Consider the following 20755-nt stretch of genomic DNA (forward strand, 5'->3'; position numbering starts at 1 on the left):
CAGCACTGCTGAGGCCTCACCTTGAGTGTTGTGTCCAGTTTTGGGCACCTCAGTACAAGAGAGATATCAAGGTGCTGGAGCAAGTCCAGAGAAGGGCAACAAAGCTGGTGAAGGGCCTGGAGAATAAATCTTATGAAGGAGCTTGGCCTGTTTAGTTTGAAGAAGAGGAGGCTAAAGGGAGCTCTCTACAACTAGCTGAAAGGACGTTGTAGAGAGGTTGGTGCTGGTCTCTTCTCACAGGTGATTAGCAATACAAAGGAGGGAATGGCTTCAGACTGCAACCGGGTAGGTTTAGAGTGGACATTAGGAAAAAATTTTTATAGAAATAGTAGTCAGACGTTGGAATGGGCTGCCCAGGGAGGTGGCTGAGTCACCATCCCTGGATGTGTTTGAAGGTCGTTTAGATGTGGCGTTGGGGGATATGGTTTAGTGGTGAGCTTTGTAGGGTAGGGTTAATGGTTGGATTTGATGATCCCAAGGGTGTTTTCCAACCTGAAGGATTTTGTGATTCTCTGTCACAGGGTCAGATGGGATCCAGCCCTGAAAACCACTGCTTGGAGGCTTTCTCCCTGCAACCAGGTCAATACAAGGTGCCCTGACCTTGGCAGGCAAAGGAATGGTTTTGTGAAGAAGCTCGTGAAAAATGATACCTAGTCGTGCACAGTTTGTTTACAACTAAAGAAAAATATATATGGAAAACTTCTGAAAACTGTGATCATGATCCCTCTGACCAGTTCTGCTCCTGGCAGGGTGATGTGTTTTCCTTCATCTAAACTTCCAAGAGACTGTCACTTGTTTTAGTGGTAGGAAGCTCAGCAAGTGCAAAATGCTTCCAGAACTGATTAAAGGAGAGGAAAAGATCCAACACATCCAGTCCCCTTGCAGCAAACCCAGTCTTCTTCCTTCTGCTGTGGTGAGGGGTGTAGGTCTGACTAACCGGACATAGTAAACATTAATCCTGGTTTTCCACAGTAATACCATGCCAGACGAATTACTGAGGTATCAGTGCTGTGCCTTCTGTTCACTCTGGTGATTTGTGGCTCAAACTATCATGTAGAAATACGATTTCAGGTTGTTAGAAAAGTAGTAAATTGATTTCAGGTTGTTAGAAAAGTAGTAAATTGCCTCTGTGTGCAAGATGTTTCCAGCTCGGGGTCAGATGCAATTACGTGTGAGTTCCTCCTATAAAATGGAGAGGAGATCTGGGCTTAGAGGCAATGAACGTGTTTTCATACGCTTGACCTGACTGCCTCTCACAGAGACCATAGGGTTTTACATGGAGAGGTCAAATTATTCGTAACAAGAGGGCTGAATTTACTGCCTGTGGCTCAAAACTGTGGTACAGAATTGTACTTGACCTGTTTGTGTCCTTGCTCTCTGCGTGGTGCTGATGGCACCTGTGTGTTTTAGCATTTTGTTAGCGTTAGCATCAGATGTTTCTGTCCAATGCTGGGATTTAGCAAACCCTGCAATAGTGTAATCCCAAGCAGATGTACGAGTGTTTGGGTATACAGCAACTTAGACATAGTGGTATTGGACACTGACAGCTTTAATTATTTTTTTTTTTTCTGTCGTGCATCTCCTGAACATCATACTCTGTTCTAATAACTGTGGGAACGATGAGGGGGTCTTTACATTTTGTTTGACCACCATTTCCCCACATATTTTCTTCATGCTTAACTAAAACCAGCCTGCAAACAGTCAAACTAAACTTCAGGCAAACTTTCCGTCTCTAGGAAGGATCACTTGTATCACTAGGGTGGAAGGAAAAGGACAAGAACTAATCTATGGATTTACCTATCCAGAAAAGCACTTGCAGGGTGGCAGCAGATGACGGGCAGCACCCCAGCTCAGTCAGCCTCAGAAGCAGTCGGGAATGAAGGGGAGGTAGCTCCAGCCTTCATGGCACTACACTAACCAGTGCAGCCACCCATTGCAGTTCCCAAGGCAGTGACTCTTTCCTGGTCCTTCTGGGTGAATGGTCATTGTTTTTGTAAGCAAAAGCAGTTCATCTGGAGCATAATAATATTATTGCACATTTCAGATCCAGGTACATGCAAGGTTTTGACTTTGCATTTGACTGCAGCCTGTGCTGCAGATTTGAACTGGCAGGCACACCCTCAGGAGCGGCTCTTTGTGTCCTGCCTGATGCAGTCTCTTGGGGTTTGCCCTCGCAGTTCTTAGGCAGAAAAATGGGAAGGCTGTGCATGGTTTTCCCTGTCGGATAATGTGGGTAGTGGCAGGGTCCGAGAGTATGTACGTCCCTGGCTCAGGTAGCACTAATGTATTGTCACGTTCTTAGAACCAAAGATTATTAACAACTTGAACTCGCTGTATCCTTCTGTTCCCTAGTTAGTTTTCAGTCTCTGAAATAACTTGCATAACTCTAAGAACTTTTCACTCAGTGTATAGTGCTCCTCTCTGTTTGGGATTGCAGGAATAGGATGAGATATAGCTCCTCTGGGAAAAAGGAAACATGTCTAGAGTCTTTCTTAGAGTTAAGAATTTCTACCTTCTTCCTGGGTATATTCTACATAAATAAAAAAGTCTTTATCTGAAAAACATAAACCTGATTGCTTGCAGAAAACTCATATGACGAAATGGAGGGGGTGCCACCAGCTAGAACAGTTTTTAAATAGCAGTTGCCACCCTCAGTCTGGCAGCAACAGCAGCTTTAGTTAGATGCAGTGACTGACCTTGTGCTGCACTTCTGGGCTGTTGCAGGGTGAAGTAAGAGAGAACTGCCTAAAACCTCTGCTGAGGTTTGTTGGCCTCAAGTGCCATCCAGGGTGTTTGTTTCCCGCTGTGCTGTGAAATGTATGGTGACAGTACATAAATAGAAAAACCATTCTTGGGCACAAAGCACCTTTTTTGTTGATATGTGGTGGTTTGTAGCAATTCTCTTGGCTTCTTCAGCATCGTTGCTGCAATAGCTTCTGATGTTACCTGGAACTTGTGCTGTGGGCAAGTGGAGGTTGTGAGCTTGATAAACTGCCCGGGTTTTGTTGTTGGTCCGCTTGAACTTGTGGCCATTTCAACTTGAGACCTTCAGCGTTGACTTCCTTAAGTTTCTGGAGCTCTTCTGGGCTTCATGAAGTGCACTATTCATCATCTTCATCTCGGTTAGGACAATAAATAAGGTCAAGCACTTAATATCAGAGGCTGCATCTATCACACTCCATAAGAGCCCCTTGCTCCTCGGGCGCAGTGTGATGCCTGATGTCCGAGAGTCGCAGGAGTGGCCCACCAGGACCCCGTGCCTTATCCCAAGAACAAGAGAAAAGATAACTGCATTCTTACGTATCCCTGAAGTTGTATTCATGTTTGTTCATGGTGATTATTGACTGATTTGAAGGTAAAACTTGCAATCTCTAAGTTGTGGAGTGTTAACCCACTCCACAAGTTGACGCAAGTCTTTGGACTGTATTGTTCTGCTGCAGCCCGCTTACCCCTGTTGGTTTGTAGCTCAAACCGACAAAGAGCCCATCAGGTTGCCCATATTTGTGAGTGTTATGTGCTGGATCTGGCTGGATCCAGTGCAAGATTTGAAAGTGCGGTGGAGGAATTTATTTTGCCGCGGTTGCTGGCAGTCATTTTTCCCTCCCCTCCTGAAGTGCAGCAGCTGTTTGCCGGATGCGTGTGGCGTTGGCATGCTCACACGTGCAGAACAGGTAAACAGGGTTACCCACCCTCTGTTCCTGAGATGCAGCAATTGATTTGGTTCTCAAAACCCACCACCACTGCCCTTGGTCCTTGAATTGAGAGAGAGGTGACAGATTCGTGCCATACTGCTCTTTTTGTCCCCATATGGAAACATGTGGTGGGCCAGGACATACATCTGGCTCTGATAGAAATGGCTAGCTGTCAAGCTGCTGCAAGCTTGCCTTCTCAATGTGCACGTGCAGATATCGGGGAGTCTGCACTGATTAAATCCTCGTAGAAATGTGGCTGCTCAGTATCAGAAGTGTCTCAGTATAACAGAGGCAATGTGCGCCAGACTTGCGAGTTGTAACTCCACTTAATCATTTGCCAGGCAAAAGCCTTTCTAAAAACCTTGCCCTCAATATAAACATTGCACATTTTCCTTTTTAAGGGATATTCAAAGGATGAGGATAGGGAGACAGATGATGCAATCACAGAAAGTCTTTCTCCAGCAAGTAGTGATAAAAGCACTTTGTGTCATGATAATGTCTGTGTATTGTGCAGAAATTTCAATTCCTGAAACAGAAATGTACCAAATACTTAATTTTCTTTTTGCTTTCCCCATCTTTAAACAGATTCAGATATCTGTCTCTGGAAATGTAAAGCTAACAGTTTGACTGGGCTGATGAGTTTGGTTGCCACATCTTGAACATTCAATTTTTCCTTATGCTCCGGCGTCTGTTATTCTTTAGCACAATCACGCTGAATATCAATTAGGAGGCGGGAAGATGTTTGTGGGTGAGGGGAACGAAATGCTGACTGGAATTTTTGCTATTTTGAGTGGGGATGCATGTTTGCTCTGAAATGTTTCTGAACTTTGAAAGCTCTTCAGTATTAAACTGCGCTTGGTCTAGCAGTGACATGAGATCTTGAGGTTCCCATGATTTTCATCCCTCTCTCTCCAAAATCACAATAAATGGTCTCTTCCCTGGGCAGGAAGACAAGACAAGTGGTCAGTGCCAAAGTTGTTTTAGCAGATGGCGCTTGAGTAGTGAGCAACATCATCGTTTCAAGCGTAAGCACATAATAGAAGTCTACTGGCCTGGCAAATGAGAACCCCAGTGTTACTCACGTGCTTCATCTCCCATCCTGCAAGATGCTGCCATCTGTCAAGACACTGAGCCAGGGCTCACTTAAATAAATAATAAATTTCCCCCCGTTCTTTCCGTTTTCTTACCACCTCTTGGGTTGAATAAAAGCCACATGTCTATACGCTACGTGTGGGCTTATGTACATAATATATGTGAGGGAGGGGCAAATACAGACCCAAATATGAGAAACGCACCTTTGGGTTCTGTTACTTGGGAGAGACAGTGCTAATGCAGGGTAAATATTTTTAGAAAAATATCCTGATTTCTGGAAGTGCTGTTGTACGCCAAGTGTAAGCAGTAGTGACTCTGCTCATGAATTAATCTCTTCTTTCTCTGTCTTTCGGCAGAATGTGACAAGCTGCGGCAGGATGGCTACCGGAGCTCACAGTATTACTCTCAGGGCCCCACCTTCTCCTCGTCCTCCAGTGCAATCTGTGGAAGCTACCAGGACGATTATGAAGAAATTGAACAAAAGGTAATGGTGGGAGAGGGCTAAGTGCTGGAAAGATTACACGCTTGGTGCAGTTTGATTGCCTGCCATAATATTGTTCAAATGAGGTGGGATTTCAGAAGATCATGAGGATGCTTATTCTTATGTTCAAGTAGCAGGAAGAGCTGTTAACCAGCCACCAGTGTACTCCAGTTGTAACAGCAACACTGCACACTTTGAATTGCTAATATGGGCAGGTACGCAATTTCGTTCGGTAGAGGCTTTGTCCTAATGGGTCACAACTGTTCACATAAAGGCATCCAGAAGAGTGCAAGATCTCCCACTAAGATGTACTCTTATATACATCAGTTTATATTAACTTCAGTTACAGAACTAGTATCTTGCATTAATGTTCTTAAGAAAAGTATTAGAAGGGGAGTAGCTAGTAGGTTGAGAGAGGTCCTCCTGCCCCTCTAGTCTGCCCTGGTGAGGCCACATCTGGAATATTGTGTCCAGTTCTGGGCCCCTGAGCTCAAGAGAGACAGGGAACTGCTGAAAAGAGTCCAGCGCAGAGCCACAAAGATGATGGAGTGGAACATCTCCCTTATGAGGAGAGGCTGAAGGAGCTGGGTCTCTTTAGCTTGGAGAAGAGAAGTCTGAGGGGTGACCTCATTCATGTTTATAAATATGTCAAGGGGGAGCGTCAGGAGAACAGAGCCAGGCTCTTGTCAGTGATGTCCAATGACAGGACAAGTGACAGCAGGTTCAAGCTGAAACACAGGAGGTTCCACAAAAGCATTAGGAAAAGCTTTTTCACTGTGAGGGTGACAGAGCCCTGGCACAGGCTGCCTGGGGAGGTTGTGGAGTCTCCTTCTCTGGAGACATTCAAAACCCACCTGGACGTGTTCCTGTGTGACCTGCAGGTGATCCTGCTCTGACAGAGGGGCTGGACTAGATGATCTTTTGAGGTCCCTTCCAACCCCTGACATTCTGTGATTCTGTGTGATTCTGTGAAAAGTGGAAATTTTGTCCCCTGTCTTTACCTTACCCTGTTGTGCCTGTGGCCTCTGAAAGAGAAGCTAACTTTGGTGTTGTGGGCTAGGATGTTACTGCTGGGGTGGACAGCAAGATACACTGGAGCCAGGCTGTCCAAACCTGAAATGCTGGAGCTCCTGGGATTTTCAGAGTAGATATTCTAGAATGTTTTGCCACAAACTACAGTTGCTCAGAGAGTGGGAGGATATCCTTGGCTGTAAAACAGTTTAATTTCTTTGAATCGTTACTCTACCATATGTGCCTCTGTAGTGTGGCACAAGTAACTCTGTGTCTGTACAAAGTGTGCAGATCCTGAGGACTCACTTTAAAGGGTGCACTGTTTACAGTTTTGTCCTTTATGGTTTTTAATCGCGTGATGAATGGAGTTGTGGAATATGTATAGTCTCTCATCCAGGTTTTGATTGCATTTTATTTTTATTGGCAGGGAATGTTAGAGCATCTTGTTTAGCTGTGTGTGGTATGTACTGGCAGTGAGCAGAGAATGTAAAGCACATTCCTACCGGGGAATGAATTATAATGATAATTTGCAAAATGTTATTGAAAGCAGTGGAATTAGCAATTTCCATTGGGGAAAATATTAACACATTTTTTGTTGCTATTAATGAACTTAATATATATACATACATATATGTTATCAACTGGTCTTAGCCAGTGCTGTGCAGCATATGACCATCTGCACCTGTAAAACTAGTATAACATTTAAAAAATATAAATAGACTAGTTTAACAATTCCAATGAGAGCATATAAGCAGGGGTGAGGCCACTTAGAGCCGTCATCCTTATCTTGGTTAAGGTTTTTCTGGAGTGTTAGCATAACATGTTGCTAACAATTTCTGTACATTCTGAAAATAATTAATGTAACCCATTATGTTTCATGGATAGGGTAGCACTTCCATTTCAAATTGGAATAGTTTCCTTTAAATATTTTTAGCTGAAAGGATGATTCAGAGCTGTGGAGAAAGATAGCTGCCAAACTGACAGTCTTGGATGTTACTGATTATCTCAGAACCTTAACCCTGCCACTCTCATTTGCAGCCCAGAAAGGCATTAATCCCTTGTAAAAAGTAGCATGATTCTCCCTTTATATTGTACAAAGTAGTGTTTAGTGGTGTCCTTTGACCAGTAGTTTTGTAATTGGCTTTTATTTGTAATGGCCTAAAATTTTACTCCTTTTTTTTTTTTTAATGAATGCTTACCACAGCAGATCTCTGAAGTTATAAGCCTGCTGGTAAAGTGCCAAGTAATTCTGATAAATCTTGTCCCTTGAGCGAGTTGTATTTCAGCTGTCAGAAGAGTTCTTCAGCAGCAGTGTGGAACTGGGGTCACCAAAGTCCCGTGATCCAAAATGTGAACTCCTCATCACTAGATGAAAGCTTTGTAGCTTTATTGTCTACTCAATGCCAAAAAGCCAACATTTAAATTCTGTACATCCAGTACTTAATAGCTGAAATTAGAGAAAAGCAGAATAATGATGGGTGGGTGAATAGCTACTTACTATTCGGGAATTTGCTTCTAAGTTGACATAGAAGCCAACTTGCAGAAAAACTGTGTTCTGCTGCATGGTGATTTCACAAAGGAAACCCTCTTTTCCTACTCTTTTTAATGTGCTTTTAAAAAAAAAAAAAGTAGCTAGATATTCCACTCATCTGTCTACACTGGAGACAATATGAAATCATGGCTAGGTGATGTGAGAGGAGACCTTGACCCACAAACACAATTTTTGTGGAGGTGAGCCTATCGGCAGAGGCTAATACTCATACCACAAAGCACATGGTTCAGCACATCTTTAGAAAATGTCAAAGATTAGCAGAACGTTTTCTATGCCAAAGTAAGGTGGGTAGGGAGAAGTAGGTAAGTCAGCCCAGCTCAAAACAGCAAACAAAATGAGGAGGCATGGAAAGCTGAGGTCTCTGGGTGGTAGTTGATGTGAAATGAAGTTCTTGAAACTGCCCTTTTACTCTTAACCTTGATTCTTAAAAGCTACGTTAATGGAGCAATTAATGGCCAAGCTCCACTGCGGTACTGATCCTAATCAAGTTTGTTGGAGATTAAGTTGGTTTATCTGGGTTTTACCTGACAGCAATGTGACCAGCATCCTCCTTTCTCATCTCTTACATTCCACTGCTGGTAACACGACTTGGGAGCTGTTCCTGTCCTTCACTCTTGTTCTGTTTTCCCAGGGTCAAAAATATATTGAGATGTTGATTTCAAACTCCGGTTCCCCTTATGTTCTGAAATGTATGCATTGTGTAAATTAAATCTGTGTGTCTTTTGTGTGTGGAGGTTTTTTCTCATTCTTTTTTCTTTCCCAACTCACTCTGTTTCTTTTTTTTGTCTCGCTCAACAGTCTAGTCTGTTAGACTGCATCTCTCAGTCTTGCATTAGCGCCTGCTGTAACTTGGTTCCCTGGAGCAACAAGGTACCTTGCCCACGAGTGGGACCATCCAGCTGTCAGACCTGCAGCTTGATGTCACCTGTAGTGTTTAGCATATGTGCAATATTACTCTGCTCTTAGCCTTCAGTAGTTACCTCTTCCTTTTTTTTTTTCCCTTTGAAAAAAATCAACTGTTCAACAGAAGGTGGCTATGCCAGGTTTGTTTATTTTTCCTCACTACTCTTTTTCGTCTGCAGTCCAATATCCCCTATGTTCTTAGTTCACTGAAAATTTTAATTCCTTTTTGTTTATTAACATTTGCCTCCTTTGAAACCCCTCCCCCAATGAGCACTGCTTCATTGTTTTTTAATTAGTCAAGGAAAAACTTTGCCGATTTGGAGTAATATATTTTTCTTAAATGATGAATGTGAGCTACAGAGATTACTTGCTCCCAGGCATGCAGTATATCATGTCTTTATTCCATCTATGAAATTGCTTGTATGTCCAAAACTCATGGTATTTTTAACTCGGGTCCTGTCATTTGGCTTATGAGCTTTGCCTTGTTAGTGTCTGTTAGGCGACAGGTGCAAAAGCATTTCTTCTGCTTATGCAAAGGGGGGAAAAAAAGTATATTTTTGCCACTGTACTCAGCCAGACTGTTAATTGTCTCTTAAATATCTGCATGAGGCTGTTTAGTATCTTAACTGAAAACAAATGCATTAACTGTATTGGCTTGAGGGACTTGCGGAGGTCTAATCCAAAAGCTTGCTTGGTGTTAAGAGGGGCTAAAGCACTTGGGCACTCCAGTTTTGAGGTGGAAATGCCTGAGAGCCCTGAGGCATGGGCTCTAGAACAACTGGAGATAATTCCAGGTGGTGATGTCCTGAGCCAGCCTCCCTGCCCCTCTGCTGTAGTTGCCTGGGTGTGCTGTTGTAAGCGATGCATGTATTTTGCACCACTTAATGGGTTTTTTTTTTTGAAAATAGTGCTCGATTTACCTAGTTGAAACATCATTTCAAAGCATAAAACACCAAAGCATAAGGAAGCAGGTATAGAAACTCCTTGATCAAACGAGGGGGTAATTCTTCGCTCACTACATACCCCCACTGTGCGACTGCTGCAGGAATTGTGGATGTTGAAAGTTTACATGGGTTCAGAAGGCAACTGGGTAAATTCTTGTGGAGGTCTCCATTGAATGCTGAGAGAATATTCAGGGAAAGTATCCACTGTATGCATCCCCTGATTTAATTTCACCTGGAGGATGTCAAGTAGAGCAAGACAGGACTAACTCAAATATAAATTCACGTGAATTTACAGTGTGGCAATGTTATATAACCCCGTAGGTTGAAGCAGGCACATAAAGTGACATTCTCAATTGACCAAGAAAGAGGACTCTAAAGGTTTGGAGCTTGTTTTACTTACTCCATATTATTGTTTGGCCTGGTCCCTTTGCATCAGGTTAAAGGGCACTTGAAGCCATGAAACCTGGTAAAAGACTGGAGAAGAAATAGGATTTTGGCAATTAGTAACAGCAGAGTTGGTATGACTGCTATCCACAAAGCTGATTTTTTTTTCCCTCCTCAGTTTTGTTTTTCTGAGGAATTATGATTTCAGAAGTGATTGTGGGAGGCAGTGAGGTAAATGACATGACTAGAAGTTTGAAGTTCCTTTGCTGAAAGGTAAAATTTGTATGGATTGGGTTTTTTTTCCTGGAGGACCCATCTTTTTTCAAACAGTGTAGTATAAACCCATAGAATATGAAAAGATTGAGAATAAACAGAGTATTTAGGCAGAGTGTGCTGCAAGATACGCAGCATATACTCAATTGTCATCTGGGACCTCTCAGATAGTATGAATGTGCTGAGATAGTGAAACCCTTTTATTGTGTCGCAGCAGCTGAGTAGGCTGGGGGACAGTATGTCAACAAGGCACCGAAGAGGCTCTGGCTTACTTAGCCATATAGCTTGTCTATAGGGTATTTGTAGGCCATTTTTCTCCTGGATTCTCATTTCAACTCCCATTTGAAAGTTCGTGCTTTTTCCCCTCTAATGCAAGCTTGTGGAAACACTGCAAGGTCCAAGCTGCTCCTTTCACATCCCACCTTTCCCTCTTCACATGTCCGTTAGACAAATTCCTGCAAGTTTTTCTGAGGAGATGAGCGTGACATCCCATTGCATGGAAACTTGACCATTTAAGTCTAGCATTAAAGTTACAGTGAATCAGAGATGCTTTACAAGTGGGACAGCTACTTTCTATTATGAACATGGTGTTTATAATCAGCTTTGCTAAGCAGATACATCCTCTCGAAGTACTGCTTAGTCCAATTATCTTTCTGATGAAACAGACCTTACTTGAGAAGACATTCCTGTTACACAGCAGCAATTCACTGCATCTTCCAGCAAGCTTCTGTGTTGTAAATTTGAGAATGTTTGCTAAAAGTCTGTAAATCCCTCTTTTCATCCTGATTATAGAGGTAAATAATTTCTGTGTGAAGAAAGCTGAAAGATGAGCCGGTTAGCTCAGTGGTTTGAGCAGTGGTGCTGACAGCAATGACAACACCGAGGTCGCGGGTTCGATTCCCACTTGGTCCCCATGTGTTGCCTGGTCTAGTCGAGAGGTGGCGTCCCTGCCCATGACAGGGAGGTTGGACTAGATGATCTCTAAGGTCCCTTCCAGCCTAGGCCATTCTATGATTCTATGAGCTGCTGTTTCTCTTCTCATGCAATAAAGCTGTGCATGGCTTTGTCATGCCTGTTAAAAGTATCTTCACATAAACCCCCCCATACTGTACCACTATCATTGTGAGTACTTTGTAAGAAAGAATGTAAATAGAGACAATTACACTTCTTCGGGAACTGCAGGAAATATACCTACAGATGAAACCTGAACATTTATTCCTACACCCAGAACCACCCACGCCTCTTACTGAATTATTTTGTAGAAGTATACACCACAGCCCTATGGCAGAAAATCGTTCTTAATGACACAGTGCTTTGAACTCAACTGCACAACTGCGTTTTCAATTGCTTTTCATTCATTATATGCTCACTGGGCTGATCCATTTCTGTCCATCTTCCTCCATCTGTCCCCAGTTTTTTTCAGTTTTTAACTCTGCAAAATACGTGATTGTTGCACCACATTTTTTTGGATAATTAAGATTTCCTGGTAGCGAATGTTTCAGTTCTTCATTTTTTCTATCTGTTTATGTACTGTAAACAGAAAAAGTGATCTGCTTGGTTTAGATACTTCCCTTGAAAAGGAAGAGTGGCTTCATAGCCAGTATCTCTGCCACTTGACATGTTGGAGTAGCCCCTGGTGACTGCTCTGTGACAGCTGAGACCTGTCACCGCAGTACAGTCTGAATGTGACAGATACTGATGCTGACAGCGTCAACCAAGCAGAGTATCCGAAGGTCACTGGAGATCATCCTCACCCCACACAAACTGCAAAAACCAGGCTTGAGGTGTCTTCCTTGGTGCCCCAATTCAGGCAGAGAAAAGCTCTCTGTAGCGGTACAGAAGGTTGGGTTTCTTTCCCTTAACCCTTGATTACTCCATTAAGTGCATGCTTTACCTGTGCCCAGTGTGACACTGGGCTGGCAACTCCACCGTTCCTTACAAATCCTTTCTCTCCCACAGTTGTTTCTAAACCTAATTGGAGGGAAGCATGGCCTGGAGGCAGCTTTCCCTTCTGCAGGGGCATTTCTCTCCCCAGTGGCTTAAGTTAATGAAGGTTTTTCTGAATTTCAGTGATTTGAGGTGGGGAAGTTCTTGTGTGTAAATGCATATATATATGTCTGCCCACACTGTAGGTGTGTATAAACAGTGTGTGTACACACATGCATAATGAGATGAGTGTTCACATTATATTTTTGTAGAAATCGGTTTAGAGCTTTTTAAAAACAGTGCAGGCCTGAACAAATTTTGGTGTTGTCTAGGAATGTTGCACTGAAAGAATTGCTGGGGCTTTGCTAGGGCTGAGTGAGCCCTTACCTGCAGAGCAGCATCTATCCCATCTGCAGTCCCTCTAGTAAAGAAATGCAAAACTGACAAAAATTATTTCCTCGAAGAAAAGCTTTCACATTTCGAAGTGTGGTTCCAAACCACAGGATGACATTAGTAATAATTTCATTGCCTGATTATTTTATTTTATTATTACCTGAAGAGATTTTGTTTTCTAGTCTTCTATTTTTTTCCTAGAAGTTGCTTTTATTATTTTTTTTTTTATTAAATAAAATGTTGGGCCATGTCCTAAAGGACACGGAGTCAAAGCATAATAGAATAAATAAATGGTTATTTATTTATAAACAGCAGGAACTCCTCATGGTAACAGGAAGAAAATTAAAATCAGAAATGATAAACAGTGGTTCAGGCACAGTGTCTGGGCATGCCTTTTGTATACCACTCGCCTTCAAGGGAGGACAGATTGCTTAGGCTGAAAACACGTAATAATAAAAATATCCATCTGTTATAAATAGCTGTGATGTTTCTTTCCATGTCTGTGTACAGCAGCGAGGGAGTAACTGCCATGAGAGGTGGTGATTCAGTACTGACAACCCTATTTTGGGTGGTAATCTGCTCTCCAAAGGGAGGGGGGAATGAAGAAAAGGGGAGTAGGACTGTAACTCTGGTCTGATGGTAGAGAGGGAGGTCCCAAAGCAAACACCCCTGAGGCAGAGGAATCAGGAGGTTGCAGAGAGATCTCTGCCAGTGCTCCAGCTGCTACACAGCTCCTCTGCCATGGTTTTCTTCTCTTTTTTTGTTTTGCCTAGGGGTAGGAGGAGACAGAGGCCAGTTTTTCTCCAGGTCTTCCTTTCTCCCCTGCTTCTGGGATTCCCTGAGGTGCCTTGCTGGAAAGAGGGGGGAGGAGAAGGCTGCTTCTCATGGGTTTGTTTGGAGCTTATGACCACCTGCTGGAAGCCCCAGTGATGTCTTCTGAGTGCCCTGAACCTTCCTGTCCTTGGGGTTTGCCATGGACTAGTACTGTCCTGTCAGTAAGAAGTTACTTTATGGCTTTCTCTGCCATTACTGACAGGCAAGCAAGAATCTCGTAATGAAAGCAAATTTGCCCCTCAAAAGCAAGCAGCTCTTTTTGGCTTTTAAGTTTGTCTCATGGAAGGATTTGCACAAGCTATTGCAACCTCTATTCCTGGTCCAGAAAGTTTTTTGTTTCATGGGTTGGGATTTTTTTTTAAGTGAAGCACCCATCATGGAGGTGAAATCTGCCACTCTGATAAGGAATTACTTTTAAAATGACCATTATATAGCTACTAATATTAACTGCTTCAGTCCTGAAAAACAGGCAAAATGAACCCCTTGACTGTGGCATGAAATTCACCAAGGCCAAAGCCAAGTTATTCTTGATAGCTCACTGATCCATGGCTGATGATTTTGTAGAGTGCATTGGCTCTTCTACTGAGTTCTCTCAAAATCTGTCTCTTCACAAGTCTTCTTGATAAGACTGTGCACATCCTTACAAGCTAGTACAGCCAGAGCAAACCAAATGCTGACATCTCATCTTCCCCATAGGGCACTGTGGAGATGAGAGGGGAAGGGAAAGCAAACGGTGCAGTGAAGGTGGTTAATCGCTCCAGGGATGATGTCAGGGTTTAAGATAATTAATTACTGTGCTTTGCTATGCTCAAGGTATCGTTCCTTAGAGTGATCAGATGCCTTGGGTAAATACAGTCCAGGTGTTCTGTTGTGGGGTTTTTTTTTTTGTCTTTCTTAAATCTTTTCATGGGTCAAAAAATTTATGAGGATGTGTTTTGCTCCACAAGCAATTGTGATGACTACAGCAGCAATACCTTAGTAATACTATAGTCCTGCATATTTTTTCTAGTAGTATACTTACATTTTTGCATGTATTTGTGTTTGCAGGGTCCTGTCTCTTCTCCAGAAGAAGAAAAGCTTATTACCATCAAAAGGCCTAAAACTCCAGTTTCAAATGAGTTGTCAGATATCAACACCCAAACCAACTGGACTAAGTCACTCCCACTGCCGACGCCAGAAGAAAAAATGCGACAACAAGCACAGGCAGTCCAAACAGATGTGGTTCCTATTAATGTGACTGGTAGGCTTTTAATTTCAGTAATTACATTACACTGATGAGGGAGGGAAGGCATGAAAGGGGCTCCATACAGTTGGGTAGTATTTTGACACACTCATATTTGATGCATGAATTTTTACTTACTGCATCTTTCTGTGAAAGCAGTGTTTTGTGTTTAATAGTCTGTCTCTGAACTTGATGAGAAAACCTCAAAATCCTTTACCATGATGGTTAATGAAGTCAGTCTGCACAGTGTGGGCTTGAAACAGCGTTAGATATTCAGGAAATACAAGAAGAGGATTGATAAATAGCAGTGTTTTGCTGTGGACTGCCCTGAAGATATGTAATGGAAAATCGTGTTTTATGCAGTGCTAATGGTACTTTTTCTAGGGATTTTATGTAAGGGAAGTTATCAAGTCCTTCTGTATTCCAAAGGTTAAGTGTTACAAAATTCAAGGAAAAAATCTCTAGGGTCTTATTTTTGTCAGCAACAAGAGGTCTAGGTGTCAAGGAGAGTAGGGTAAGAACAGCAAAAGTTGATGGGACTACATCTTTGAGCAAAACTCTTGGTAAGACACTCCACTTATATGACCGTAGTCCAGATCTTCTTGTCATGAGCAGGGTATTAACTCGTTATTTTGAAAATGCTCTCTGGTTTTACAGTTGCAGAACTCGTGCTCTGTGGAAGTTAAATTATGTTAAAGCCTGATGCTGAATAGATACTTTGTTGTGTGTAAATAGAATTTCTGTGAAAGACTGAATTATCACTTCAATTTAATAATCCTCTTTTTCTGTGCAATATCGTCTGTTATTAGTTAATTCAAATAACTGACCGTTCGCCTGCCAAAACCAGGATGATATTCAATATCCAATCATTTCAAATGCCATATGGCACACTCTGACTCCTCGCTCACTCTTAAAGTCAATAGCTTGCAGTGTTTGGTTTTGTTTTGAAAGTAAATTAGGTGCTCTCTTTCTTTTTATTAGTATTTAAATATTTAAATAGTATAGAAGCAGTACTTCTGTGACAAACATCAGAGAGCTCTGAGAAATCAAAAAGAAACGTTTCCTTAAATAAACAGCAGAAAATAAATTGCATGAAGACAACAGAAGATTAGAACACCCCACCACTAGAAAATGAATAGAAGGAAAGTAAATGCAATGCTGGAATGTTACTGCTGGAGGCCAGCTGGCATTATCTAGGGAATGTAGGATACAGGTGCGCGAGGCCAAGTTATGGGAACAACAGATCATCTGACATAATCGATAAACTTGAGCAGAGCGTAGATATTGGGACAGCAGGAACACAATACACTTACAGAAAGGGTAGTCTGCAGTTCGATTTAAAGATCCTGTGTAGTGAAAATATATGGGGAAAGTAAACTGATGGAAAGATAAATGAGTTAAAAGAGATCAAATAACCCTCATAGATTTAATTCAGTGTCGCTGGGAACGTTTACTGTGTTTGGATAAGTTACACTTGTGGCTTCAGCCAGCTTAATTTGACTAGTGTAGCAAACCTGGCATCCCCTGAGGTGTTTGGTTTTTTGCACTCGGCAAGCCGAGCGATTCGTGACTTCTCTGATAAAAGCAGCGCACGTGCTATTACACCTCACCTGTCCCGAGTCTGCTGCTGAGCGTTTACTCCCTTACAAAGGTGGCAATCAGAAGGGATACAGAGGGAGGGCGGCAAAGCAAGGCTGCTGGTGCAGTATGTGGACAGGTCTGTGGATCTACCGTTTCCTTTCCCTTGGATTAATTACGTTGCTACCATGAAACAGGGTAAGCGACAGCAGCAGACTACAAGCCACACCCAACACACAGAGGAAAGCTGCTGTCCTTGTTCCTCTTTTTAAAAAGTTGCAATCTGCTCCCCTCCTCTGCCCTCCCACATGCCGAGTAATTTTATTTCGTGAAGTTCCTTCTGTTACTGCAGGAGGCGAGAGAAAAAAGACTGAAAATTCTGTGCCGTTTGTTCAGCATGCCGTGGAACAAACCACCTCTGGGTTTTGTTTTGATTCAGCTTTTTCCTTAACTTTACCCTTTTTCTCAGTCTCCCAGAAGAGAGGTCAAAAAACTTCCATTTTATTACTCCTGGCATGAAATAAAAGGTTAACCTCTGAAGAGGCTGCTGGCAATTGACAGCGTTTTCGGCAGTGCATTAGTAATGATTCTGCTACGATGGCCTCTCACGTGGCTGTGCAATAAATGCTCCACAATTTCAGCTTTCGGGGCTCTTTTTGGTGAACAGATTGCAACTAGTACAGTAGTAGTAAAAGTCTGTTGGATAGCCTGAAGGTGCAGGGACATTGCATTAGGCTGACAAGCTGCCGACTAGATAATCTAGATTTGGAAGCAGTTTCAGTCTTTGGGAGTGCCTGGGCTGAGCTGATTCTGGCCTGGAAGGGGTTGGGCTGAATTTCCAGTGGTGGCCAGTCTTTGCTTTTACATATCCTGGGGGTTAAAAGATGTATAATGGTGTCTGCTTTTATGGGTTTTCCGGAACTAACTTTCTTTCCAGATGGAGGAGTCTGGTGATGGTGGAGGTGATCAGCACCAGGCTGGATCCTGCAAAACATTTAAGCATTTGCTTGAGTCCAGCTTGACCGACTCCAGTGAGATTTAAGCACATACTTAAATATTTTCAGTGAATCCAAGGAAACTTGAGTAAACTGCATGAGGGGAAAAAAACCCCCAACAAATTGAGGAAACTATATGAGAAATGCCTAGATGATTTGTTACAAACCTATAACAAAGAGAAAAGTATCCTTAAATCTGCAAAATAGATTTTTAATTTCAACATTGATATTTTCTTTTTAAAAAAGATTACAGTGAAGGAGGAGAAAAAGACTTGAATTGTTGTGATTTTGCTTGTTGGAATTTATTGAAGCTGCTACTTTGAAACTGCAAATTTGAACAGTGGCTTTGAACAAGCTTTTGTGTGTCAAAAGCCATTGAAGATGGATTGGTTGAGTTAGCTCTTTGGTAGCTCAGGGGGAGAAGTTACTGTGGATCCGCTGACACAGTAGCATTTCCCCATGGTCATCCTGTTTGTGCTGTCTGAGGCTTCATGTATGTAAAAGACTCTCTCCTTGTTTGCACCCTCTGCTTACCATTCACATTTTATTCCAGGGCATTCAAAGCTCTGTTTTGATTTCCTTGCAACTCAGCATCTTGGGCATAATTATTAGCCTTTGAATGGATAAAGATATGTTCAGAGGTGCAAAACTTTCTCTTTCAAATTCTTTTGATTTCTTATAATGTGGCTAGAATTATTATCCCGCACGGCAGGGTTGCCTAATGGTCCTGACCCTGGCCCTGTAAGGGTCCTAATAATGGTAATACCCCAGACAGTGAAGAGTCTGTTTCAATATTTCAGGGCTTGTACTAAGCCTGTGGGATCCATAGCTCTAAATTTTATGCATCCCGTGGGCTTCCTCCTCTGTTAATCTGCCCTGACTTCAGTCTATCCAAAACTTGGATTAAACTGGAACTTCTTTGTAGCTGCAAGGATTCCAAGCACAAGGGTGGCTCATGGGAACACAAGGCTCCAGTCAAACAGAGTCAGAGTCTTTGTATTTACAATATGATGAATGAAACTGCTACGTTTTTTGCTTGCATTTTCACAAGTCCACATCCTGTATTTTAGTATATGACTGTAACTGTTACAGAGGTAATGAGGTTTTCTATGCTATTTGCACGACACACATCGTATTGATGTGCAGTCAGCCAGGGCTCATATTTATGACATTATTAGTTACTGTGCATTAATCACTTTTCAGAGGTAAATAATTTGGTCATCAGTTTTCAAAAAAGCATACAAGACAAAAAAACAAATAGAGGTATATCAGGTTTTTTCTGCATTTAAGTTTTAAATGGGTCATCTAAAGGGCATTTAGCAGTGCCTTAAAATGCTTTAACTTCTTGAAAAGGAACTTAGGTGTTAGATATGAGGGGTAGTCATAAGATTTTTAGAAGTCACAGAGAACTAACTCAGCTCGCGATCTATAGGGCAAGTTTTATCTTACTACTAGTAAAATGGCCAAATTATAAACCTCTGAACAAAAGTGAATTCCTAAAGAAAAGCTGCTTAATGATAGTGGTGCTTCTGGGTCCCATTACAATACAGCACGTGGTCATCGTAAGGCTTTGTCTGGCAACGTGCACTTACACAGACGTTTCTTCAGCTCTTGTATATTTTTATAATCATTTATAAAGTTTCCATTTGAAGCAGCTTCGACTCTGAAATATTTATGAGACTACAAGATCAGTTTGATCTCTGCATGCTCCACGGTACTTATTTGTATTCATGTTAAAGGATCACCACCAGAAACGTGGTGCACTTGACAGGTTCAGAGCAACTTGGAATGAAAAAGAAGCGTCTCGTGTGATTTAATGATGGAGCTGTGCAAAGACGTAATAGCTGTTGCCAATAGCAATGTCTGTTCCTGCATAAACCGTGATGATCTTTCGTTTTCTTGAGCAGATTTGCTTCTTCTGCAGCTCGTTACTTTAAAATAAAACAACAAAACCACAAAGGGCCAAATTAAAGCGAGATCCTGTTCGCTGGTGGAATTAGAGCTGCTCTCACCAGACCTGAACTGGACTCACGAAGTCAAAATTCCTTTCAAAACGTGCAGTACTGTGTAATGGATATGTGTGTCTAAAGCCTTACTGTGACGATGTGCTGTCTTCTTTCAGTGTAAGCCTTCATTGTAGGACCAAGCTAACATCATTTATTAATGCCTTTTTTTCCATTTCTACAACAAAGCTGGTGGAAGAAAGTGCATGATGTCGGCGTGCTTGGAAGTAATGTTGCTTTGCTTGTTCTACCATGTATTAGGGGAGAATTTCGACCGCCAGGCCAGCATTCGGCGGTCTCTAATTTACACAGACACGGTGGTAAGACGGCCGAAGAAAGTCAAAAGGAGAAAGACTATTACAGGAATCCCTGACAACATACAAAAGGAGCTAGGTATGGCTCATCAGAACTGTATTCCATCCACTGTTCATTGTCACTGCTTATCATTACTCAACTAATAACATTACCAGTGCTCATGAAACCAATACAGTCTGATAGCCTATTACAGTTCCGAATGTGTGGGTGCCTCCTTGCCACCTTGTGCATTGGGAAATCGGGACCTTTCGTCTGTTGGCTTCCATCTGTTGAACGGGGGATTTGGAAAATGGTGTACTGGCACAACGGAAATCTGCAGGGGCGTGAGGTTTCTGGTCTTTAATGCTTTCCTGGAGATTGTGGTCTACTCCCCGAGGATTTTCATTGAAGCAAAACTGAAGCGGGCAGGCATTTTGGCTTGCAAATAATTACTCAGTGGAGTAAAATAATTAACAGGTGCCTCCCTGAATCTGCCAAGAGTTGCTTCAACAGTGAAAAACTTGTATATTTTTCCAGTTCAGTTTGGATCTAATTGGCAACCCCTTAAGTATCAGTGTTAATTGATTGGAAGTTATTTCCGTGGGGTCATTAGCTATTGCATATAGTACATAGGAAAAATGCATACTTGGTCACATTTATGCTACCTCAGGCTACCCTTTTTCACAGTTATTAGCATTCAAAGCTGATGAAGTAGTCTGAATTTTGGCAGACTTTTGAGACACTTTTTGTAGAACTCTGTGATTTAAGTCTGGTCATTCTTACTTATTTTTTAAAAAGATGTTTCTGTTTTTCCCAAATTATGACTTTACATATAAAATTATGCTTCCCTTCCACTTTTTTTTTTTTTTAGTAGAGGAAGGATGTCTTTTGAAATAGTCTGACAGAAGATAGTTTTAGGTGTTTTATATATGAAATTGTCTCACGTGTTGGCAATTTTGGTAAGTTTTGCTGCCTCGCATTTTGCGTCTCTTTTTTAATTGTGCTTTCAATTCTTGGTTCTTTGTCTAAATTTTACAGAAAGAGAAGCAAAAATATGTAACTTGTCTGGAAGGGTTTGAAGGGAGCTAGAGGGCATAGAGAAAGCCAAGAAAGGAGCAAGTATGTGTGAGTGGAACTGTGCTCCTTCAGCATCCATAATAAAACAGTGTCCTGCCATG

General features: G+C 42.0%; 1 protein-coding gene across 1 annotated transcript in view; it reads left to right on the forward strand.

Moving 5' to 3' along the window:
• NHSL1 (NHS-like 1) overlaps positions 1-20755 on the forward strand; it is a 52472-nt gene that overhangs the window by 14801 nt on the left and 16916 nt on the right. The window contains exons 3-5 of the mRNA XM_009869497.1: positions 5141-5268; positions 14533-14725; positions 19545-19676. Coding sequence (XP_009867799.1) covers positions 5141-5268; positions 14533-14725; positions 19545-19676 — 453 coding nt within the window. The remainder of the gene's footprint in view (positions 1-5140; positions 5269-14532; positions 14726-19544; positions 19677-20755) is intronic.

This window comes from Apaloderma vittatum, unplaced genomic scaffold (assembly GCF_000703405.1).
Source record: "Apaloderma vittatum isolate BGI_N311 unplaced genomic scaffold, ASM70340v1 scaffold4375, whole genome shotgun sequence".
Classification (NCBI taxonomy): Eukaryota; Metazoa; Chordata; class Aves; order Trogoniformes; family Trogonidae; genus Apaloderma; species Apaloderma vittatum.